Here is a 25,289-nt window from a genome sequence, read left to right as displayed (position 1 = left end):
CACCCCCGATCATACCTTTAATGTTTTTGCATCGTTGTTATTAAGTAGAGAAGTGTTGAAAGTTGTTTTTTAAACGTATACCGAATAAAAGTGATGAAGGCCGGAGATGAGTTTCAGTCGGTGTTTTATTAGTAACAATATACAAAAACGTGACTGACTGCGATGTATTTTAAAGAATCTTGATCATAATATCCAGTCAGTTTTTAATTCGATACCCTCCTTTTATGGTGAGAAACCTTCCCAGCGTTGGAAGTCTTTTTTTTTCTTAAGTTTCTTCCTGACCGGCGAATCGGTTAAAAGAAGGGATTCATCCGGCGAGCTGCTCCGGCCTTTTTTAAGCTTCTGAAGCTGCTCGCGGGCTTGCGGGTTTGATACGCACGCCACCGGAATGTTCCGCTCCTGTAAAATATTGAGGAACTTCACCCAGCCTGTAGGGGGGCTCGATTTCTTGAACGAGGATCCGAGATGTTTCATAAGATCTATGGCGTGAGACCCCCTCACGACTTTCCCCTTGTAAATAAATTCCCCCGACGGACTCCAGCGCGTATCACCCTTCGATAATTTCCTCATAATATATTCAGCATTTCTACGCTCTCTGGAGGGGATATTCTTCAGGACCTCTGTGACAGTCTCATCCAGCTCCTCCTCCTCCTCCTCCACCCCCTCCTCCTCAGGTTGCTTAGCGACGCGAGTCTCTTGCGGGGGTGAAACGCGTGATTCGAGTTCCCCCTGCTTGATCAGGGTTAAATAGCGCTGCAGCAGAGCCTCATACTTTTTAATTTTTTCATAAGGAGAGTGAGTACGTTCTTCCAGTATACCTCGCATTCGCGAGTCTAAATCATTTCCGCCGTTTGTCTGATGTTATTTCCGCTCGGCGGAACGGAATGACCGAGTTGAAGCATCTGCTGTGGAGTGAGTAAAAACATCTTTTGCGCCGCTTTGAAGGCCATTATCCTCTGGGTACTATTAGACTCGTTATAACGGGCAGGGCCGCGGCGAGCAGTGGCAGGAGAAAGCCGCCCGTCTGAATCAACGCTCCCCGCTTCTTTTTATAACTGGTTTTTCTGTCGGCCAGAAGACGTAAAACTTTTTCGTTTTTTCAAGGCCCGGAATTGAGTCGCTCAAGGCAATATTCCCCTTTAATATATTCAAAGCGATCTCGGATAAAGTTTTCAGAAGCTCCGGCCTGCAGGTCTTCAGGCTGTAGTGACGCTCCCTCGCCCCGGCTCTGATTAGCGCTTTAAGAGCGGGGGCGTTCCTTTTTAAAAGAGAGCTCATATCCGTTTATCTTTCTGTATATAAACTGTGGGCCACTCGTGCGGGAGTAATCCCGATCTCAGTCTGAACTGATCTGGACACTCCTGCGTGCAATCCAGTAATAAATACCCGTAAGGTACGCTCGTAGCATCATCAAGTGCCTCCAAAAAAAATTGTTTTCTGCCGGGAAACATTTGCTGAGCCAGAATGTTCATCTGTAACTTGTCTCTGGGATTTTTAAACAGCACCATATAATTACAATTCAAACTGATGGTTTGACTGTATTTCCCTTTATGAAACACGTTCTGTGTGATCATGATGACGCTCATATTCCGGTGATGTCTGTACTGGGTGAAAATTCTTACAACTTCAGGATGATCCGTTGCTTGAAAGATGAGATCGTCCAAATAACCAGATGGCTCTGACCTTCAGGGAAAAGGCTGTCGTCCAGAAATGAGTCAGGGAGTCCTCTTACAAATTTAATATTTTTATTCTTCAGTTCAGAATACAGAGGTTGCTCAGATGTATACAGCCATACAATGTTGTCAGGCACATATCTCATAGCGTGGCTACAATTTTCCAGCAATGTTTTCACAAACACAGTCTTTCCCGAACCACTCGGTCCAACGATGAGACAGGAGAATGGGAGCTGAAGTCTGGGGTCAATCTCCACCGTATTTCCAGAGTGAGACATGTTTCAAAATCCGAACGGTTCGGTTTCCCCCTCCTTTAAAAGACGCCGCTTGTCATACACCACCCTGAAGGATTTTTGAAATGACACGTTTGTCAAACTGAAACTGCTTTTATGACGTTTAATTCCCTGCTGCGGCGTTATGATAGATGCAGCGAGGGCGGGATCTTTTATATAACCCTCGACCAGATCTTTGACGCTGTCAAAGTTTATTTTCTGACAGCTTTCGTGGGTTTGAGTGATCCCCTTCACACGCATGACCGTTTTACCTCGTGCGGTTTTATATGCGTAACTTTTAGGCCCCGCCGCTGCAAACTCTGTGATGACGTCGCCGTTCAACTCGTCGGTGAGCTGCCCCAGATAATTACCGGTAGGCAGCGGGGTTTCACCCCGCCTACAAACGTAAATCAGGCTATCGGTATCATAATACAGAATCCTGTCAGGATTTGCCACAGCCTCCATAAAACCGTACAAGGTCAAACGCGCGTACGCCGTTGTAAACGCCGCGATGAAAATATTGACGGTTTTACCCGGTCGGCTGACGTGCCGCGGGCCGTACCTCCATTGAACCATAGCCGCCTGACTGCTGAGGAATGTTAGATATGTGACCTCGTACTCTTCAGAAAACAGATACCTGAACAGATCGTCAGCGTTTTTAACGAGCGCGGTCTGCGTCAGATTTGCCCTCTGGGCGAATTTCCCCCAGAAGGAGTTGAGGCAGATCTTAGCCATCTGTCGTTTTGCCGGATTGTGACTGATTTTTTTCTGGGTCTAAACGAATCTTCTGATTCAGCCAGTAGTCCGTGATATATTTTTCTCTGCTCTCGGGGTCTTTATCAAATTCGGGAGGGAAACCAGAGGCTTCCTGCTTGTGTTTTAAGAAGGTGTTTATGTACCCCTCAAAGATTTTATCACTTTTTTCCTCAAAATGCCAGACTTCAACAATCTTAGCTACAGCATAGCCTGTATCCAGAGCTTTGTGGAATTCCGGGGTTGTCCAAGTCCCAGACAGAGCTCTCTGCTGCTGACTGTGTGTGCACGCTCCAGCTTGATTATTTTCATCAGCGCAGGTGCGACACAGAGTAAACACCAGTTTACCGTGAGGAGTTCTGTGTGGGAGGACGGGGAATTTTAGCCCCCGGGGCGGGTACACGATGGCTTTGATGAGCCCGAAATAAGTCCTGGGGTCACGGAAATTTCTCTCGATAATTTCCGGATGCCCCGTGGGATATGTGAAATTTACGTTAACGTAAGGATACAGCGAGGTCACGTCGACGTAATAGACCGTCTCATCTTGCTCAGCCGTGTACCTCAGACGGGCCGCGCAAGTCCGACCGCCGTATAAAGCGTCGCGAGGTTCGAGGGGCGGCGGTAACCCCCTGCGGGCGAGGAAACACCGAACGCTCTCATCCCTCAGCCTCATTTCAAGCCACTGATGCTCCCAAATTACGCTGAGGGTGACGCCCGGCATAGCCCGCAGAAAGGCTATTTTTTTCTGACACGCTGCGTGGAGCTCTCCAAATGAGGTGTTTGTGAGAGGGTTTATTTCGTGCTGTGTAAAACACCTTGCACACCCGTGGTAAAAACACCCGAGAAACTCCCACACTTTTATCCGGCCGTCAATCCGGGCATACCCATCTACATAATAACCTCCTATTTTTTTCTCGCCCCTGTTTAGAGCATGATTGATGATAATGTTTTGCGTCTCAGCAACCCATTCTAACCATTGCACGGCCACGTCCGAATATTTTTTATGCTTCGTTCTATAATTGTCGGCGGAGGGGATCGCCAGCGTTTTTGGAGCAAGAAAGTTAGTTTGGAAGACTTTCATACACGCCGAGGCGATTGTAACGCAGGTAAAAGGATCCACGAGTGTTTCACCGATGAATTCAGACATAAATTTGGAGCAGGCTGCAGCCAAGATTTTTGTATCGTTATCACAATACATAACGGCCTCGGCTTTAAAATCGAAAATTGTGTTTTTTTTCCGCACGTACCACGCGTTAAATTCCTCTCTTTCTCCCTCTGACATATTTGCGACCCCGTAAGCCGCTGAGTCCGGGTACGGACCGACATAGTTCAGATTTTTTTCTGAACTGAACAGGTGCGGAAAGTAACCTTTGCGGACGATTTCGTCTTTCAGCCGGATTCCCAGGGCTTTAGGCATCTGAGATAAGCGCATTGTAAGGAAAGATAACGAATCTATATATTTCTGTTTAAAGGCGGCGTCTGTCATGAGTAATAGTTTACTCCCGGTCATAATCACAGCGGGGGTTACGCCCTGCTGGACTAAATACTTTAGAAGCAAATAGCCGTCAAAACCTTTTGAGTTGTGAGCGATGAACACGTATTCTTTGAATTTTCTCGTTCTAAAACGTTTAAAGAAGCGGGCTACGCAGTCTGTCCCCCATGCGCTCCAAAAATCACCCGTCTTTGTTACAGCGCTGACGTAAAACGGTACGTGTTCCCCGTTATTATCGACATACATTTCAAAATCATAAAAAACATATTTCTCTGAATGCGTCTCTTCAGCTTTGACCGGCGTCATATAGCAGAGGTGACCCTCGCTCGGCTCCTGGAGAGCCTCGCCGCATATATGACACCTCTTCTGTTTACACACGTGCGGAGCGCTGTTTTTAGAAAACGCTATGTAATACTCACGTTTACATCGAGAGCATTTTTTTCTGTTATCACACACATTAACGAACTTACCGGCGGAAGGACGATACTTTGGCTGTTTATGTAGGCTGTAACAGGTGGAAGACCGACACTCCTTGTTACATTCGCTGCAGAATACAGGGTTATTTTTCTCGTAACACTGCGTGGATTCACAAATTTTACAATATGACGGACAATTATGGGAGGCGGGGTTATTGTACCCCTCAAAGCAAAACTTACATACATATTTCACTCCCAAAAATCTCTTTAAATCGATGATTCCGTAAAAATGATTATTAAACAGAAAAACGAAAAGAGTTTTCTGCTGCGCCGGTATTCCTGTCTGGAATTTTGTCAGCTTTCTCTCCCCTTCGGCTCTGAAAAACACCACAATTTTACAACCCAGAGCGTTTTCAAATTTTCCCACCTGCTCTAAAGATACCGGCGTAGCTTCCGTTAATCCGAGGCTATTTTGTAACGCCAGTCCGCGCTGCTCCGCCTCGTGCGTACTCAAATGAGGATTCAATAACTGAACGAGGTTTATCGCGAAACATAAACTGTTGTCAGGATTATACACGATATTAAGGCATTTGGATTTTTTCCTCAGAACCTCGTGATGGAGGAGGTCATCTATTCTGCGCTTCCCCGCGCCGTTCTGGTTGCGGATGACTTGAACCACTAATTCCAGAGACTCGTCGGATAAAACGGAATTCGATTGTATCAATCGTTCTAACAGATTTTGGAAGCCCGTCACATCACCAGCGTCATTATATGAGCTGATCAAAGCGGCCTCGTTGTAGACTGAGTCCCCACGAATCTCCATTTGGATAAAGTCCCCGGCCCTGGCGTGTGTTAAAGCCTTTTCGACCGAGTTATGAAGAGCCCCTACGACGTTACGGTAAAATTCCGCGTAGTCGGGAATTTCGTCGGCGCGCTGGAAATTTAGAGGCAGCCTGATTTCGATATTGTTAAAAGCAGGTCTCCTGATGACGTTAGCAGCCCCACCACCCGTCATGGGAGAGTGCCGGCTGGACCCCGGTCGTGCATCATCCCCGTCTTCCATCAAAACAGAGATCGCCGCATTTATCGGGGTTAAACGAGCTCTGTTTAAAATCTCTTCTCCGCGCGCATTGCGCGGGGAGGGACTTCTTAAAGGTGAAAAAGCGCGAGCGTCGTTAGGCGTTTGATTTAATTCATCCACCGCAGATTGGACGTGAGGATTAACTTCACACGCGAGGAGGTTTACGGCATTATTTAATGGAGTCAGGCGTACCTGGTTCAACGCCGCGGGACCGGACTCGTCTGGAGGTGAGGTGTGCGGGGGGTCAGGGGGCTCTTCAGTATCAGACTGGACCGTCGAATTTATAGCGTTAATCGCAGAAATGATGTAGGGGTTAATTTCTTCCGATTCTCGTTCACCCGCTAAATTGTTAAGAGCCTCATTTAACGGTGTTAAACGAACACGGCTTAAAAGTCTCTCTCCGGACTCGATGTTATTTCGAGGCGGTGAATTTAACGCCTCAGGTAATGGGCCATCTGCTCCAGGAGCGCTCCCCGCTGAGTCGATTATTGAAGCGTTTAAATCCAATACACGTCCGAAGTTATTTTCCCGATGTGAATTCTCTCCTTCCATCTTTTAAAATCTGTAGCAGGAAGAATCTACCTCAAGAAATTCAGTTAATATACCTCTTCAAATGAATTCTCCCGTTCCATCGGAATAAGAGAAAAAATAAAAACAGACTACACATTTTCAAGAAAGTTGCTTGATGAGGTTAATCCCAGCTCAGAATATCTTCGAGCCTTGCGTGTCGGTGGAAAATAGACGGTCTCCCTCCACCGCGTGCTGAAAAAAGAGAAAATCGTTAGTTATTAAATATTTAAAATAAATAAATAAATACATAAACTCCGACTCCTTACCGTGTACATCCGCGGATCGTTTTACGGGTCTCTCCCGCTGACCCACTTCTCCATGGGCTGTGACAGAAAAAATCGGGTTATTGCAGAGTTTTAACCGTGATTTAATCTCGATCGCTGTACTTACATCTGCGTGGTGAAGTCGGGGGTTCCAGCCTTCGAACTTCTTCAGGGGGCTCTGACTTGATTTCTAGAATTAACATAAATAAATGAATACAAAGCATCACCCTCGCAAGCGGATATTCCGTACTATTTCAAATATATTACCGAGGACGGGTCCGAACGCGCTCTGGACCGTCTGCGTGGTTTTGTCTAAAAAAACAACAAAAAAACAAAACAAAAAAGACGGTTTCAGACGGCGTGCATCATTTAAAAACACTCATTTCTATCAAAACAGATTACTTAAATCACTTACCCTGAAAGCTGATGCGGTTTTCGCACTCTGCTCGAAGACAAGAAAACTTAATTAAACATGGTTTTCCAGGATTTTTTCCGCAAATTTATTCTATTTTATACCCATAGCTGGGGGTCCAGGCATCTTCACTCTTCACCGGTCGTAGTGGAAATGCTCGCTGACTCGTTCCCAGGGACGTAAGTGATAAGGAGCATTGTTGATTGTTCGGGCTCGGGGCAGCATCTCCGCTCAGCGGGTGTCCCGCGCCCCATGATCGATCGGCTAATATCTTAAAAGAAAACATCATCTGGCGTGAGTGATAAGGAGCATTGTTTATTGTTCTTCGGGTTCATCACCTCGGGGCAGCATCTCCGCTCAGCGGGTGTCTCGCCACACACACACACACACGCACTCACACAGACACAGTTAGCGTCTGCAACAGGTTTTACAGCCGTGGGGTCATGTTTCCGCGAGCGGCTCTATGCGTGGGTATTTGACCGTCTTGCTGCAAAGACTTACAGCCGAGAGACGGCTATTTGTTTCCCTTCTTTAATTTACGAATTAAAAAACAGAAAAGGAAACGTAATAATTTAAGAATTAAAAATATTAAAGGGGCATTAAATAATAGACACTGATTTGTTTAATTATTTCAGAATTAGTTAATTCTTTAATACATTAAAAAGATCTAGGTATTTTTAATCGTTCTTTAATTCATGAAATAAAATGACATTAAAATATTAGACCCTGGGTGGGAGGGGAGGTATGGCTTGGAGGCGGTGCTTGGCCGGGGTTAGGGGAGGAGCTTGGGGGGTGGGGCTAGGGGAGGAGCCAGGGGCGGAACTAGGGGAGGAGCCGGGGGCGGGACATACTGACGTCATCGACTCTGATTGGATGTGACGTCATAAGGGGCGGGGGCTTGGATGTGGGAACAGGGGCGGGGCTTAGGGGCGGGGCATAGTGACGTCATTGATTATGATTGGCTGTGGTGTCATAAGGGGCGGGGCTTGGAGGCGGGACTAGGGGCGGGACATAGTGACGCCATCAATTCTGATTGGCTATGATGTCATAGAGGGGGCGGGGCTTAGTGACGTAGTCGATTTTGATTGGCAGCTGTCACTTTTTTGACGAAAGGTGGGTCAGTTTTCTCTCTCATTTGGAACAATTCCCGTTTGAAACGATTTATTAAATATATATGCTAATGGTTTAGCAATTTCTGTAATTATCTGCTTTGCTAAGGTCATATGTACATCATTATGATCAGTTGACTTTTTACTTTTACATGTGCTAACTAACATAATTTCCCTCTCATCAACCGGGCCAAGAAACATTGTACATGGATATCTCACAATTAATTGCTGGTTTACCCACGTAGTGTGTGAAATGTCAGCTGCTAAATCTGGGTAAAAAACCAAATGATCCGCACAGCCACAGCAAGCAAGTGGTAAGCAAACTGTAATGTTTCGGGCAAGCGCGCTTCGTCAGTCTGACGAATGTATTAAAACAGTTCACTACTTGGTTCAGGTCATATTCATCTTTATTATTATAAGTAAAGTAAGCTGAGTAATTCTTTGATGTGAGTTTATTTGTTAAAATGCTATTCAGTATTTTCCATGTTTCCCTTGTTATTTTTATTATCATTTAGGATTTTTCCAAATAAAAACAGATTAATTCAAACAGAAAAGGGGAACATAAGGAGAATGATTCTTGGGGCCCATGACTGACAGGGGCCCAGAGAGGCCCCTCAAACAATTATAATAATGACAAAATAATATGGGGGTGGCCCAGTAACATTTCTTTTCATGTGGCCCAAAATCCCCAGCGTCCCTGAATTCAAACTTAAATTGGTGTCATTCCAAGAATTTATAAATGAAGAAGTTGTGTTAAGTGGTTTTACAATCTTGTTCCTCTGCTGGGATTTTATACAAACCACCACTGGAGCTCAAAACTGCTTCAGTTGAGGTTAGTAGCTGTAATATCATATGTATTTTCTTAAATTTTTCAAGTGTAAAACTTGCTTATCAAGATTATTTTCCTTTAAAGGCAATTAATAAGAACAGTTTCCCAGAAACAAGCCCTTTTTATTTTGTAGTTCAAAATCTGTTTTTTCTTGCCATGTAAGTTTTGCTTTTGATTCTATAACAAAGGTTTTCATTGACCTTCAATCCTTAATGTCACTTTTCAAAATGACTCTTTCTTTTTCCAAAGGACTTCAATGTCTCTTGACTTTTTTTTGTCCTTAAAGTAGATCTGCATTGAAATAAATGTAGTCAGATCTCACAAAGAAATAGCTGATATGTATTTATAAGACCCTTATTAATGCAGTAAAGTAAATCTGTAAGCCCAAATTTGCAATTCAGCGGAGAAATCTGTTTAAAAATGACAAATTTGCAGCTAAAATTTGGCCCTCAGCAAAAACTGTTTGTACATCCGGGTCATTGCAGTGACGTCTGGCAGAAGACGGAGCGCTCCCGCCTTCAGTCCGATCCCGCATTGAAATTGATTTTATCTGTTAGTAATGTTACTGTTATACACATCCTGGTTTCAACATCCAAAAGTAAGCAGCATACAGCTCTGCATGCTCACATCAGCGGCGACATTGACAGCGGGCAATGTTCTTCTCCGACGCCTCGCTCTCTGCCTCTGCTGCACTTACTGAGTCTGCGTACTCGGTAAACGCCGAAGCGGGCCACTCACATCGCCCCCGTGTCTGCTGTGCAGTCGGCACCACGTTCCTGTTTATTGAATGGAGGTGAAGTCAACTTGGCAAAAGTCCAGAGACTGCGCTCGCTGTTTTGATGCGGAGCGGCCGGTGACACCTGTTGCTGCAAGGACAGACTTTCCGCAGTGCTGCACGTCTCGGTAATCAGAGCCGCAGAGCTCCGTGGCCGCTGAGAGAGGTTTATATCTTTTTAATGACTTGGATTCTTTGCGGGTCCCGCCTCAGTACCCCACGACGGTAACACCGGAGGCAAAAGACAGTAGATTTTCAATGCGACGCCACTCAATCAAACGGGCATATGAAAAAGTCCCCCAAAATAATTTTCAAGCACAAATAAAAGAAATGTGTAGTCACCAAACGTGCCGCAAGACAATATGAAGTTTAAAAAAGTAGATCCTTCCGTATAAGACAAGAAAAAGGTGCAGATGCAAACTGACGTAAATCCACAAATTACAGTTGGCGCGCGCAATGCATGCTGGGAGAGGGTCTTTTCCCTGACGTCTCGGCAGCGTCCCGGATGTGATGACAGTTTTGTGGAGGGCTAAATTTTAGCTGTAAATTTGTAATTTTTAAATGAAGATTTCTCCGTTGAATGGCAGATCTGGGCTTGCAGATTTACTTTACTACATTCAGAAGGATCTTATGTGTAAATATGTCATTTTTGGTCCAAAGATCTGACTGCATTTATTTCAATGCAGGTCTACTTTAACAAATGTTAAAAGCAAAAACTGACTTCATTTGCGGAATGTGTTTTTTTTTTTTTTCGTGACATTCCTGTTTTAAAGTAAGTACTCGTGGACGGCAGCACTTCAGTAAACCTGTCTGTGGTTCCTTCACAGATTTCCGGAGCAGCGATGGACAGAGTCAGCCTGATGTGGCGGCTGAGGCGCCGCGCTCGCCGCGGTGCGCTCTGCATGACCTTCTTCTGCATCTCCATGGCTCTGCTCTATGCCCTCTGCGCTGAAAACAGCGTGTCTGTGACAGATGCCATTTTCGGCATACGAGCACGAACTCGGGCTCAGCCTCGGGCTCACTCGGTCATCAAGGTGTGTGACGATGGTTCACGTTCATGTTGTTGGTCACTATCGCTGACCTCGTTCCTCTGGACCCCTGCAGGTTCTGCGAGCTGGAGCCAAGCCCATGTACATCGACCCTCAAAAACTTCCAGGTGTCATCCCTGGAGATCCTCACCGTCCAATCCCTGTGCTGTCCTCTCCAAACCACACCCATGACCACAGGGAGCCTTCGTCAAAGCGGCAGTCCACAGAGCGGCAGCCCTCGGGATTCTTCACACGGATGATGCCGCGCCCCTTCACGCGTGCACTGGAGACCCTGTTTGGAGGCCGTCGAAGGGGGGAGCTGAGCGGCAAAGGGAGAGACGCAGAGTTTTTTGGGCCTCACGGTATTCTGGGAGAAGTGTGGGATGATGAGATGTCCAGTAGCATGCTGGGAAACAGACTGAGGAAAGTGGTGCAGAACTATCAGGTGAGACAGTTTATGCAGTTTTCAGTAACTTTTGTTTTAATTACGGGTCAGGAAAAATAAAAAACATTAATTAATTAATTAATTCTTAAATTGGTGTCATTCACATGAAAAGTCTCCATGTAAACTCTTTGAGCTTTTCCCTTTATGACGTGATGTTATTAGTGTCACTGATGAGAAAAATACTGTTTGAGCAAAGAAACAGAATCCATGTGAATTCATTATTTAGGTACTGCTTCATTGTTTCGTGAATGAGACACAGTGATCAGTCAAAATCAAAGCTGACTGAGAAAGATTGAAGATGGCTTTAATATGTATTTTACACTTTTGACGGCTTTAACCCTCTGAGGACAGTGGACGCACTGGTGCATTCAACTCTGTTTTTGTCATTTTTTTCTCTTAATAAATCAGCGACAGAATGTCACAGAGGCTTCATTGGACCACTTCCTTAAACTACAGAGTGTGACCTCTAGTTTCAGTCCCTGTTTCAGATTATATTTACCTCACAGCCAATGCTAGTGCCCGGAGAAGGTCGCTTGGTTCTGCCTCTCTCCCTCTCTCATGGTCTCGTTCTCTGGCTCTCACTGTGTGCCTTTAACAGGCTCATTCGGAGTGCACCGTCACTCTGTTCAGGAGTCAGATTCATTCACACTGCCAGTAAACCCTCAGAAATGCTATAAAAAAGATACTGTGAGCTTACTTTTTATTTAGTCCTACAGACAAAGCATACGTCATAAAAACCGTCAATGTGCCATTTCCTTTTTCCAGGAACAACAAGCTCTTCCCCCTCCCCAAAAACAGAGAAAATGAGCATTGTTTTACAAGGGGCTTTGCATTTCTCATCCAGTGATAGATATCTGTGGACATTTCTGCATAGAGTGAAAATGGAAAACATCTAAATGGAAATGAGTAATTTTATTTTTGATTTATTTACAGTGATGTACATTCATTAATTCATATATTACACTACTTGTGTGAGCCAAAGATGTTGCTGAACCCATTTCTAGCACCAAACAGTTCATCCACATGAATATAATAATGTATAATAATGTATTTTTAAAAAAGATTTGAATTTTTTTTTAATGCATTTAATTTTTTCAGATTTAGAACCAAAATTTTTCTCCACATAGTGCTCTGGACAAATAGGTGACACACATTCTGAAATCTGAGATTGTTGTGAACATTTTCATATGGAACACATGGACATTATCCTAAAAATAAGTACCTTAAAAGGGGAATTACTGAAGGTATGGAAGAAGTGAGAAAATACCCCAGAGGGCTCTAAGAGTTAATCAAAGACTAGTTAAAGCACTGGTTGACTTTTAGCTAAATTCCTCAAAAACATGTTAATCTACTTTTACAAGGAGAAACTGGTTGTTATCGGAGGACGGACATAGTCTGTTTTGTGATGATCCAGATCATCTCATATTTTGGCTTGTCTCAGTTTTAAAGCTTAATAATCAATGACTGAATCCTGATCAGGAGATCATGTGTCAACATGACTAACCCACCCAAATACAGCGCCAGATTTGGTAAATCTGGATTGTTGATGGTGGAGGTATGCACACCAATGCTTTAAAAAATTATAAAAGTGTATCATGTGATTTTTGTCTCCTCCAGGCAATGAATAAGTACGGCGTTGAGTTCCAGGGTTCCAGGTCTAGCAGGCCAAAGCTGAGTGGCCCTGAGCTTCTCTGTCAACTGAAGGAGAAAGTGCAGGTCACAACTTTGACCCCTGACCTTCAACCCTTCTCCTCTCTTCCTTGGGCCACCCAGCTGCCACCTAAGCCGCTGACCTCTGACCTTGGACCTTATAAGAGCTGTGCTGTGGTTTCTTCAGCGGGGTCACTTCGCCACTCTGGACTTGGCAAAGAAATAGGTGAGTTCTTTAAATAGATAACACCACAAAATTAAAAAATAATTGATTTAATGGATGTAAAGAGTGTGTTGTGATCCCCCCCCCCGTCTGATTCTACATGGGTTCATTTTCCACTAACTACAATCGAACTACAATTATTTTTTTAAAATCAACATTTAGTGTGGTGGAGGAGGAATATATGTCTCATTGGAAACTGCCGTTCCTCAGGGATGTATTCTGGCTTCTACAATTTTCAGTTCTTGCCTGGACGAGGTGTTGGGTTGTGCAGTGAAAACCAGCAACTTAGGTGCTGCTGTTGGTAAGGAAAATCTACTGACGATTGCATGGATGATACTGTGATCTTTGCAGGATCAGTGGATACTCTGATTACAGAGTTTGATTGTGTGATCGTCCTGGATCAAGACTAAGATCCAGGCTTTCAGCGACTTCCTGGACTTGTCTATCAGAAGTGTATCTCTATGTGATGAAAGTGTTGATCTTGTAGAGACACTGATGTTACTGGTGATGTTCATGTCTGTGGGTCCTCCACCTTTGAGACCCAGAGATGCCTGGGAAGACCTTCTGGAGTCACGAGGTCACTGGACAGAGGTGTTTGGTGGTGCTGGTATCTTTGTAAGAGAATGAAGGTCCAAGTCTTCAGGGTCGTGGTGCTTCCTGTCTTACTGTGTGGTTGAGAGTTGGACTCTAACCAGTGACTTTAGGTGACCACTGGCTGACTTTGTCTCAATTGAGCGGTTACTTAGGGAGACTGGGATGAGGAGTCTCACTTGCATTGTGAGGGAGCTTCAGCTTTGACATTTTGTCCATGTGGTGTGTTTCTCCATGTATGATCAGATGCCTGAGGCACCATCGGCTGTAGAAGGTCAAGGACACGCCTACACTTCTCCTGACTGCAGCAGATAGATGGTTATTTTAAAAAGGAGTGAATGGACTGGTTGTCTGCCTTAGTGGTTGTTATCCAGGACCCAAGGCAGTTCTGTGGTATTGTGGATGTGACTAAGCTCATGCACCAGCACATTCCCAGACTTGGGTTGACTTCAGCTTCTCCTCGACCTTTGTGGAGGGGCGTGTGGGCGACGCCCAGCAGAGAGCAGCTCAAAGATCCAACAAGAGTCCAGATATGGATTTCTGTGCCAGACGTCTGAGATGTCTAAAGTCTAAACTGAGCTGTTTCAGGCATCAGTTGTATTTACATTTACAGTCATACAGATGTGAGACTTTAGGAAAGTTGGACACGAAGCTTCACATAGACCTTAGACCCCACCACCTGCAACCATGACATCCAAGCTCTGTATGGTCTTCTGCCGAGGTGCTGTACCTACCAGTCGAGCTTGATGCTGAAAACTTCAACTTTGATCTCCATCATGTTGAGCACAAGTTTAATCTTCTCAAAGATCTTGTACCAGCCTATGTGTTCACCAGTTCTGGAGTAGTTCTTGGTATCTGTTCCACAGTACGATGCCTTTAAATGATTCTGTGCATGATCTTTCTTGTAGTTTTGGTTAACTGGTGTGTGACAAAACCAGCAGATGCTGTTTGTTTCACTGAACCGCGAAGAAACACTCCAGCGAACACAAACGCTCAGTTTGAGACAAAAATAATCAAATGTCCACAATTTCACAACCTTAGTCAAAGCATTGCCTCAACTCCAAATTATAATCACTTCCTTTTTACCCAGACATGAATGAACATTTCCAGTAAGTTCTCTTTTTTTTTTTATCTGTTTTTGAGGTTGGGGTCAAACCTGCTGACAGAACTGGAATCTTCACTGAAAACGTTCTGTTTTAACTTTTGTTTGTGTTCCTGTTTTTATCTGCACTCAAACGTTTCTCACATCAGGAATTACAGTTTTTTCTTTTATCTTTATTTAATTTATTTTTATTTTAGATTTGCATGATGCTGTTCTGCGGTTCAATGCTGCTCCCACAACCGGCTTTGAGAAAGACGTTGGTTCTAAAACCACCGTCCGCCTCATCAACTCACAGGTAAACAACAACAACACAGCTTTAAAAGAAAAGCTTCCACAAAACAATGAAATGATAGTTCTAAAGTAGAAGAGTATTAATGAGTGTCCAAACTTCTGCCAGTGCAGAAATTAAACATCTTAAAATATTCTGTCTCGTTCTGTGCTGTCACGGCTTGAGGTTTTGTTGACAACCCCTCTTACAGTGAACCACATCGATGTACAAACAAAAGACTTTATTCAGATGTGGGACAAAAAACATGAAGCTGTACTTCTTATGCTCAAAGGGGGTGTGGCTTAGGGGTTAGTGCCATTGTGCTTTCTCTGTGGGGTTTTCATGTTCTCCCATGTTTGTGTGGTTTCAAAGACACGCAGCTTCGGTGACCTGGTGACTCTGAAACAGTCAGTGAACGTGCATGACAGACTGGCAGTCGGTCCGCCTCTCACTCCGGCCCCCTGCATTCAGAAAATGAGTAAATTAACCCGTATATTAACATAAAATCAGATGTAAGATCTCAAAACTTTCATTTTTTCCAAAAATCTTCTGCTTTTTTTTTAAACAGTATTTTTGTAAATCAGTTGAGACTTTGCCACACATTCACACACTGTTGCCATCTAGTGGGCGATGTGAGCATTTCTGGGCTTCTGGTGTATTTCCTACTTGAAACGCTAAATTCAGTTTAAAAAAGGCTTTTATAAATCCCAGAAATGCATAATTTTTTTGGCACGCAGGGCTTTGACCTCCCAGTATTAAGGTATATAAATTTCGATTTTGGGAGTTTTTCACTTCTTGAGTTTTAAGAGGCAAAAGTTTGTTGGAAGGATGGAATTTCAGCCAACATGCACAACTTACAGTTGTGAACAAAAGATTTTTAGACCAAATGCCCAAATCCCAGTTTGGTTTTGTAACAGGATTTTCCACATTATTAGTTTGTTACGGTGCAACATGATGTCAGCTGTGAATCTTGCACTTGAGTGTGCTCAACAGATAAAGAACGTTACCCCTGACCCACTTCCCATGGACTGAAAGGAACCAGACTTGGGACAGTTACTCATCTTTGTCTGCATAAGTCCCAACTGAGACGACACACTTCTCTCATTGCTTCTTGTGGCTCTGCAGATCTCAGCTTTAGAGGTCTACAGGTTGTCAGGTTGTCTGACCTGACGTCAGAATAATCATTTTATCATGCCTGCCCCTTCAAAAATGACTTAATGCTTGGAAAGAGGTGGACATCAGATGGTGTGAGTTTGGAAGAGTAATGAGGTGAGGAAGAATTTCATCAACCCAAGGCTGTGTTTCTGTCTGGACAACATGTGAGTTGCGACCTGGGGTATTGTCTTGCATGAGGTGGACACATTTGGTCAGCACGCCTCTTGAGTTTGATGGCCTCCTGCAGTTTCTGCAGCAGTGAGGCATAGTATGTCCTAGTAACTATGGTACCCTTTGCCAGGAATTCCATCATCACTACACTGTGCTGGTCCCTAACGTCTGTGAACATGACTTTGCCCGTAGAGGGTTGGACACCTACCTTCTTCTGAGGTTGTGAGTCATAATGCTTCCATTGCTTCGACTGGACTTTACGTATTCTCTGGATTATAGTGATGGACCCGTGTTTCATCCTGCGTGATTAATCTTTCGAAGAAGTCCACCTGATTGTCTTGGCACATGGCTGACAGGGCCTGGGAGTATGTGACCCCTTCCTGCTTCTGGAATGGTGATAACGACTGGGGAATCCATCGTGCAAACAACGTCCACATCTGAAAATGGTCATGAATGATTTTTTTTTCAATGGACCCCACACTGATCATGACATCTTGAACTAGCTGGCGAATGATTATGCAGCCTTCACTTGCCAGATCGTGTCTTCATCGGTGATGGACTGTGGTCGCCCAGAAATGGGGGCCATTTCCAACAATTTCTGACCACACATGACGACCCCAGTGCTTGACTACATCATATGATGGGGCGTCCTCCTCATGAGTCTGTTTTATCTCATTAAGCATGTACCTTGGTGGACAGCCTCCAAAGTACCTAATGACCACTCTGTATTCAATTGGTTCCACTGTCACCCCTTACTCCAACTTAGCACCTGTAACAGAAACAAATATGAGTTCAGGGCTTCAAATATTACAGATATGTATTATTATACATGTGCAATTTCAGCATCCAACAAACACCAGAACTGGGTCAGGGGAAGTCTACTGAACAACCCTTGTACCACACGGTGCCAACGACTCCTTGCTCATGTACTTGTGAAGTTAGGTCACAGGTGTGTCACAGGTCATTGGCCTTGTATAAATATGTTCTGCTTGCCACAATGCAATGTTCACTTGGAGTTTGTTTTATTTAATCAATCGTTGCAGACGAATTAGAAATGTTTGTACATGTTTTATAGGTGATGGCATCTGAGGACCATCGTTTCCTGTCCAGTTCTCTGTACAGCTCAGGTGTTCTCGTGGCCTGGGACCCCGGCCCATATTCAGCTGACCTCAACCAGGTGACGCTCACAGAAATCATGTTGTACAGTTCAACCAGTGATCCCCAGAGGACATCAGTGGTACCGGTCTCCATCTGGACTGAAGTGCCAGAGACGCTGTGTTAGTGTTGCTGAAAGTGTTGGACTTCATTTCTGGTTATTCTGTGATGTGTGTGTGCTCATGTGACGGGTGGATTTGGATTCAGATGAAGGGGGTCGGGGTGGTTGTGACAGTGTCTTTGACATACACCCCCTACTAGGGCTATTCCAGGACTCACCAAGTTTGTGCCAAGTTTGGTTTAAATTGGCTTGAAAATCTAATTTGTTTACCATTGACCTGGTGACATTGACCCCTGCAGAATTTAACCTTTTAATGTTAATTCCAGGGTCATCCTTCACCCATATATCAGGTTTGATAGAAATCAGTTAAGGGACGTGAGAGGGGTAGACCAACAAAAAACACACAGACAGACAGACATTACCTTCACCCAAGTGGTTGACCAAGTGGTTGCAAATTTGGTCTTGCTTGAACAGTTCACATCTGTATACAGGATTTCCATCTGAAACACCGTAAGAGGTTTTCTGGAAATAAGATCTAGTAAACCCATTGTAGCACAGGTATTTCAGTGGAATAGATGGGTGACCAACATGTAGCCCAGGGTTCGATACCTGAGCACGCTCCCTGTCTGGGTACATGAATGAGACACTTCATCTGCATTGTCTCAGTCCACCCAGCTGTACATGGGTACCAGCCTTGACTGGGAAAGCAAACTTGTGATGGACTGGCCTCACATCCAGGGGGAGTCATAGACACCCAACGGGCCTCAGGGTCTAAATAGCAGTTCGGTCAAGTTTTTTCACTCTGGGTTTCCACAATGTTGAATTGGCACAAGTTTTTTTTTTTTTTTTTTTTTTTTCTGGATGCCGTCCTGACGCAACTTCACATTGCATGGCGAAATGTGGCGGGTGTGGGATTTGAACGAGGAACCCCCTGCACTGAAACCAAGCACACTAACCACTTGTCCACTACCCCCCCACCCTCTCAATAAATGTTGGACTTGTGTGATTCCGGGAATGTTCTAGCAGCTGTCCAAAGTGATGAATGCAGCTTTACACTCAACAGTGTGTGATGTGTTAGAGTGAGCAGCATCTTCATGTGTCTCCTGCAGTGGTACAACAGGACCGACTACCCCATCTTTGTCCACTACCAGCGCTACCGCAGGCTGCATCCCCTGCAGCCTTTCTACATCCTGCATCCTCGCTTTGAGTGGCAGCTCTGGCAACAAATTCAAGACAACATGGCAGAACCCATCCAGAAGAACCCGCCCTCCTCTGGCCTGCTGGGTATGTGAGCCAAAAAAAAAAAAAAAAAACCCTCATTACATCCTGTTTTAACACATTCTGTGCACAAAGAACCTTCAGGTGCTTCAACCCGCAGGATCTCTGTGAGCTTTTGTTGTTGTTTTTTTCTGTGCAGTTTGTCATATTGAAACACCAAGGAACCGTCACACCTGTTGTTTTTTTTTTTTTTTTTTAAGTTCACACCATCTTTAAAATGAGGCAGCAGTACTGTGGTTATAAAGACACTAAAGGCTACATCAAGTAAATAGGCTAAGTAGGGCATCACTGAGGATGTGGTCACCATGTTTAGGATAGAATTTTCTCGTAAACAACACAGGCCATTGCCTGTTGGAAAGCTGACCTTTAAATCCAATGACCTGAACTTTCCTCCAAATGATTGACCTTCAGCTTACCTTGGGTGTCAAAATCCAACCCCTCATCCACGTCATGACACCTGGTTAATGGATCAAGTACAGGATTGCCTGTTGGGGTGAAATACGGTGGGGAGCCTGTGTGCCTCGTGGCTGCTATGGCAACCATGAAGGAACCCTGAACATGAGATGCTAACAAGAAGTTCTCAACAGCAGATCAGGCAGAGGAGGGGATGGCTTGGAACCCAATGGCTGTGAAGGTGGATGAAGGCTGCAGTAGGTCCTCAGACCCCAATTATCTGGAATTTTGTAGCCATCAGACCAGGCTAAGGATCTATCAAGAACCATGTGTTTGTCGGTGTGCAACATTTCCACATTAAACAAACCCACACACAGGCGTCTCTAGATCAACCCTCTATGTAGCGTCAAGGCTGGGCTGGTTCAGTCATCTCCGTGTCCACCATCCCATCCGGGAAACAAACAAGAGACAGTCTTCCGTGCCACAGAGGGATTGCCAGAACAATTCTATAATGCACTTCCATGTGCGCACCAAGTTTGATCCAAATAAGGTTGATACCTTGACCTTGACTGCAATTACTTTGAACTCTGCAAAAATGAACCCTTTTTGGGCAATTCTGGTTTCAGCCTTCAACCACATACCAGGTTTGGTAAAAAAAAAAAATCAGCCAAAGGACATGGGAGGAGTTGGCAAGCAGACAGAGAGTTACGAGATTGATTTTGACACCAATGATTGACCTTTGGCGGATTTGACCTCACGTGAACGGTTCAGGAACCTGCCTACATATGTGTTTGGTGCTAATAACAGTAAAAAATTCAGATTTTGACCTTGGCTCAAGTGACCTAAACCTTTGGAACCAATTGGAACTATTTAAGGGCAGTTTTGAAGTGGATCTCCATCCACATAACAGGTATGGTCCACATGTCCCACGGGACCAAGGAGGAGATGAGTTTTCCTCATATTATACTATGATGATTTCAAGGAGTTCTTGAATATTTATGGTGAAGTTCTGACCCTCCCAAATTAATTAATTAAATTAATTGAGCTAATATAGCTAATACAGCTGATCACAATAATCAGTTATGTCTGTGACATAACCTTTATGCACCCATTTCCACCGGCTTAGCACCATCTTCTGGTGAAATGTTCTTTGTGACTCATAATTTTAAGGTAAGATTTTAAGGAAGGCAATGTTTCGAAAATCTGTTTCCTTGTTTCCTTTCCTCTGATCCTACATTCCCTGCCTAGGCACCGTTCTGATGATGTCACTGTGTGAGGTGGTGCACGTCTACGAGTTCCTGCCGTCCCGGAGAAAGACAGAGCTGTGTCATTACTTCCAGCGCTTCTACGACGCCGCGTGCACGCTGGGTGCCTACCACCCCCTGCTGTATGAGAAGAACCTGGTCAAACGGATGAACCAGGGGCCCAACCGTGACATCTACATGCACGGACGCGTCACACTGCCCGGCTTCAGCAAACTGAACTGCACCCACGCTCCCACATCCGTACCTAACCGCTGACTTCAGACCAAGTACCCGAAAAACAAACGCCAACCCCGCATGAACTGCTTACAAGAAATCAATGAGGACGCATGAACTGTCCGTCAACACTGTCTTACTGCTCGCTGTAAATACTTATTACCAGACGATAAACTCTGGAGTCAAATCATACATGTGCCTGCTTCTAGTTAATCCAACATGTCAGAAATTTGTCCAAACAGACCTCGAAAGTAAAAGTACCTGCCAAACAGACCAACGTTGCCATGTGATAATCAGTGCACCATGAGGCGCTGCAGTTTCACAACGTTCATTTTCACTTTCAAACCCTAAACACGAAGCTTTAGTCCAAGAGCGTTCACTCAGAAATGGCCAAATAATGGAAAATTTCCAGAACAAGCTGAAGTTTTCAGGAGAGGTCCAGAAAAATGTGTAGAATCACGAACTACAAGTCCCTGAAAATCTTATCATGCAGCTTTTTCAAAATCCAAGATAGTGTCTACATTTCACTTGTTTCTTACTTATCTTTGCTTCTGGAAAGGTTAGTTTCTAAATGTGTGTTTTAGTGATGCCCACCTGTGTGCTTTCTTTGTGGAGTTTGCATGTTGTCCCAGTGTTTGTGTTGGTTCCCTACGGGTGCTCTGGCTTCCTCCAACATTTAAAGACATGGAGTTTAGGTGGACTGGAAACTTTATAATTGTCCACGTCTCCCTTGCAAAAGAGATCTTGATCTCAATGGGACTAACCTGGTTAAATGGTAAATGGACTGCATTTATATAGCGCTTTTCCATCTGCATCAGACACTCAAAGCGCTTTACAATTATGCCTCACATTCACCCCAATGTCAAATAAAGGATACATTTGATTAAAAGTTATAGAGATTTGCTTTCAGTTGGAATTTAAGGTAGATAATTGTAGATATTTCTATTTTTTTTTTTTGTATTTAAAATGGCATAAACAAATTAAAATGTGTGAAATACCAAGTGTTCCAATACTTTTAGATAGGTGTGTGTGTGTGTGTGTGTGTGTGTGTGTGTGTGTGTGTGTGTGTGTGTGTGTGTGTGTGTGTGTGTGCAAGTTTTTAACCTTTCCAGAAGCAAAAATAAGTGAAATGGTGGCCATCTTGGATGCCATCTTGGATTTTGAAAAAGCCCACAAGTGGGATTTTCAAGAACATTTAGTTTGTGATTCGCCACATTTTTTCTGGACTTATCCTGAGAATTTTGGCTTGATCTGCAAAAGTTCCTTTTTTTTTTTTATGCTAAAACACTTGGACTGTTTCTTCTTTCTCTTTGCGTTTGTCATTTGATTGTGAAGACTCAGCCAACCAAAAAAGAGCTGAGAATTGTTGCTTTTGTTGTTTGTTTGTTTGTTTCGTGTTGAGGTCAGGTCAGGGGTCACCAGTGAACTATTGTTCAGTCTGGTTAATGCTGAAACTAACAACTATGTTCAATGTTTCATCATCATTATTGTTGTTGTTTGTCATTTTGTGAATGTCAATAAGGTTTTTTTCCATTTGGAAGGTCAAATCAGATCAGATGAGTTTGAAATTAGTTTTTGGAGTCTAATTAGAACAGAACAGATTCAGATGTGTGTGACGTGGCCTCATTGTTAAATGGACTGCATTTATATAGCGCTTTTCCATCTGCATCAGACGCAAGCTCTTTACACATCAATGCCTCATAGTCACGCCGATGTCGGGCTGCTGCCATACAAGGCGCCCACTACACACCGGGAGCAACTAGGGTATTAAAGACCTTGCCCAAGGGCCCTTAGTAATTTTCCCATCAGGCTGGGATTTGAACCGAGAATGCTCTGGTCTCCAGCCCAACACTTAACCACCTGACCAACACCTCCCTCAATCAGTGTATTTAGGTATTTTAACCACTTTATTATTCTGCAGCCTGCAGTCAAATCAGTCACGTGGAAATACAGTTGCGTTACTGCGACACCCTTCAAATTCTCCTGGAATGGCAGAAATGCTACATTAACATTTAAGAAGGAATCTCGTTTTAGAGATATCAAGAATTCAGTTTTTATTTTTAGAAATGTGAATTCATCATATTTCCATTTCAGTTACGGCTCATGGAAATTCTAAATATCTTGACTGTTTTTGTGAGTCGTCACCATACAGCGTTAAGCTGAGTTGTTGCGTCACGTCGCTAACTGCTTAGCTGTTGCTACAATCATGTGTATCAGTGAAAGTGACAAGATTTATTGATCAGTTGATACAATTCAGAATATCTATAAATTTGTTTTGACGAGTCAGACTGATGATAAATCTCCAACGTGAAATGTCGGGAGATGGATTCCAGCCCCGCATGACCCTTAACTGGAGTAATTGGGTTTATAAAATGGATGGACAACCGGAACCATGACGAGTCAGAACTGCAATGACCATAACTTAAGTCAGAATTTGCACATATTGAAAATAATTACTGTGAATATTAAAAAATGATTTGGAAAAATCTCTAATTTTGTTCTCCGAACAAGTCAAGGGAACATTTTTGGGAGTCAGAATGTAATTAGAGACATCTTAACATCAGTTTTAATGAGATGTCTCTGCTCTATAATGTGAATCCTGTTTGTATAAATATTTTGAGCAATGATGGAATTATTGTCGCACAGTTGCGTGGAATCTGAAGTATTAAACCCTTGTAGTTTAGCTGAGCTGCTACACTGGAGCTTGTCATATAAACCACCCGCTACTGACACAAGATACTTAACGAGCCTGTCGATCGTACAAACCCGTGATTGCAACAGACATGACAAACAATATAAACGACAAACCCAACTTTTGTGGTTTTAGCAATGCCGAATGAGCTTCTTCAATCACGCCAACTGCCCTCAGCACATCCATAAACCTCCTCTTTGGTCTCTGTCATCCTACCTTGAGGCTCCATCCTCAGCATCCTTCTCCCTATGTACCCCATCACCCTGCTCTGGACATGTCCAAACCTTCTCAGTCTTTCTGATTTTGTCTTACACAGTGGGCCTCTCATTCCCTTTCACTCTTGTAGATACTCTTCTCCATGTCTCAGCCACTCTCATGATTTTGAGTTATATGTAAATATGGTATTATGTCAGCCTGGATTGTTGACCTGAGGAAGTGGCGATGGTGCCCCTGTTTTTACATCCATTCTACACTGGAGATTGTTGTTATTATGTGTATTATTTGTATGTTTCTTTTCTTTTTCCATTTGTCCTGATTTTCACAACTTCCAGTGTTTTATATCAAACCCATCAGTGCTCCTGCTGTTCAGTAAGATGTAAAATTATAGAAATGAGGTAATAAATGTTTCAAAATTATACATTTGGGTACAGAAGTCCTTCAATTAATAATCAAAAAGGCTTTTGAAGTGATTTGTTCAATTGGAGCTCGTGATTTTATGTCTGTTCGTATCTTAATACAATAAAATGGGAAACTGGCAGTTCTAACACTAATTTGTACTACAGTGGCGTATAGTTGGTCCGATCGCTTCCGATAGATGACACATTCACTGATCTTTTGTGTTCCAATGCTGTATTAAAAAAATAGCCAGCTGTTTCCTGAAACAACACGACGACAGTGACATTTGGCTGTATAGAATAGATCAGCTGATAATTTATAGCTGGATGTTTGTAATTTATGTAGACCAAATAAAGATGTGGCTTCTAATAACAAGTAAGCTGTCCATAAGTTCAGGGACTCAACTGTTGATTTTTGGCTGTCAGTCCATCTTGTTTTCACCAAAAGGTAACTTCTCAAATGAATAAACAGCCGAGACCTTGCCGCACATTTGAGCAGCTTTTGTCTCCATCTAGTGGCTAATGTGAGCATTTCAGGGTTTCTGGTACATTTCATATTTGAAATCCAAAATTCAGCTGAAAAGCATTTATAAATGTCAGAAGTGCAGAATTTTTTTGGCAGGCAGAGCTTTGACCTCCCAGTATTAATGTATAATCATTTTGATTTTAGAAGTTTTATAGTTCCTGAGTTTTAAGATGTGAAAGTTTGCCAGTAAGATAGAAATTCTCCTGAGAAGCACAACTTACAGTTGTGAATAAATTACAACAAAGTAAAGTAGGCAGTCTTATTGAAACACTATAGTCTTCAAACCCAAACTTGTCTGAGACCGGCTGATTTGACAGAAATCCAATAAAATTTGTTGAACCATAGGAACAGTGTTACAAAGGCTACTTTTTAAATGTAATAGATTATAGATTACCAGCTACTCTGTTATGAATATAATAAGTAATTATTTTAATTACTTCATTCTAATATAACACTATTTTTTTATTACTTTTTTGTTACTTTTTATACACGTTTTAAGCTGGACTATGGAGCCCTGGAAGTGTCATCGCAAAATATTTTGCATGTGGAGAGAATGTGCGCATGTTTTATTATATTGTGCGCATGTTTTATTATATTGTATCAAAGAACACCTACTTGGAAACAGGTGAGTGTCATGATTGGGTATAAAAGGAGCATCCCCAAAAGGCTCAGCCATTCACAAGGAAACATGGGGTGAGGATCACCACTTTGTGAACAACTGCATGAAAAAATAGTCCAACAGTTTAAGAACAATGTTTCTCAACGTTCAATTGCAAGGAATTTAGGAATTCCATCATCTACAGTCCATAATATA

At 43.4% G+C, this 25,289-nt stretch overlaps 1 protein-coding gene across 3 annotated transcripts in view; it reads left to right on the top strand.

Moving 5' to 3' along the window:
• st6gal1 (ST6 beta-galactosamide alpha-2,6-sialyltranferase 1) overlaps positions 1–20,737 on the top strand; it is a 76,273-nt gene extending 55,536 nt beyond the window's left edge. For 2 of the 3 annotated variants that reach the window (XM_034177696.1, XM_034177697.1), the window contains exons 3-9: positions 10,473–10,679; positions 10,750–11,118; positions 12,736–12,994; positions 14,882–14,979; positions 17,354–17,450; positions 18,599–18,778; positions 20,414–20,737. In XM_034177696.1, the coding sequence (XP_034033587.1) occupies positions 10,473–10,679; positions 10,750–11,118; positions 12,736–12,994; positions 14,882–14,979; positions 17,354–17,450; positions 18,599–18,778; positions 20,414–20,685 (1,482 nt within the window). In that variant the 3' untranslated portion in view covers positions 20,686–20,737. Of the gene's footprint in view, positions 1–10,472; positions 10,680–10,749; positions 11,119–12,735; positions 12,995–14,881; positions 14,980–17,353; positions 17,456–18,598; positions 18,779–20,413 lie in introns of all 3 variants that reach the window. The other variant, XM_034177698.1, reaches the window with a different exon arrangement.
• The last annotated feature ends 4,552 nt before the right edge of the window (positions 20,738–25,289 follow it).

This window comes from Thalassophryne amazonica, chromosome 9 (genome assembly GCF_902500255.1).
Source record: "Thalassophryne amazonica chromosome 9, fThaAma1.1, whole genome shotgun sequence".
Classification (NCBI taxonomy): Eukaryota; Metazoa; Chordata; class Actinopteri; order Batrachoidiformes; family Batrachoididae; genus Thalassophryne; species Thalassophryne amazonica.
Note: the sequence above shows the minus strand (reverse complement) of the source record. Positions and strands in the feature narration are given on the sequence as shown.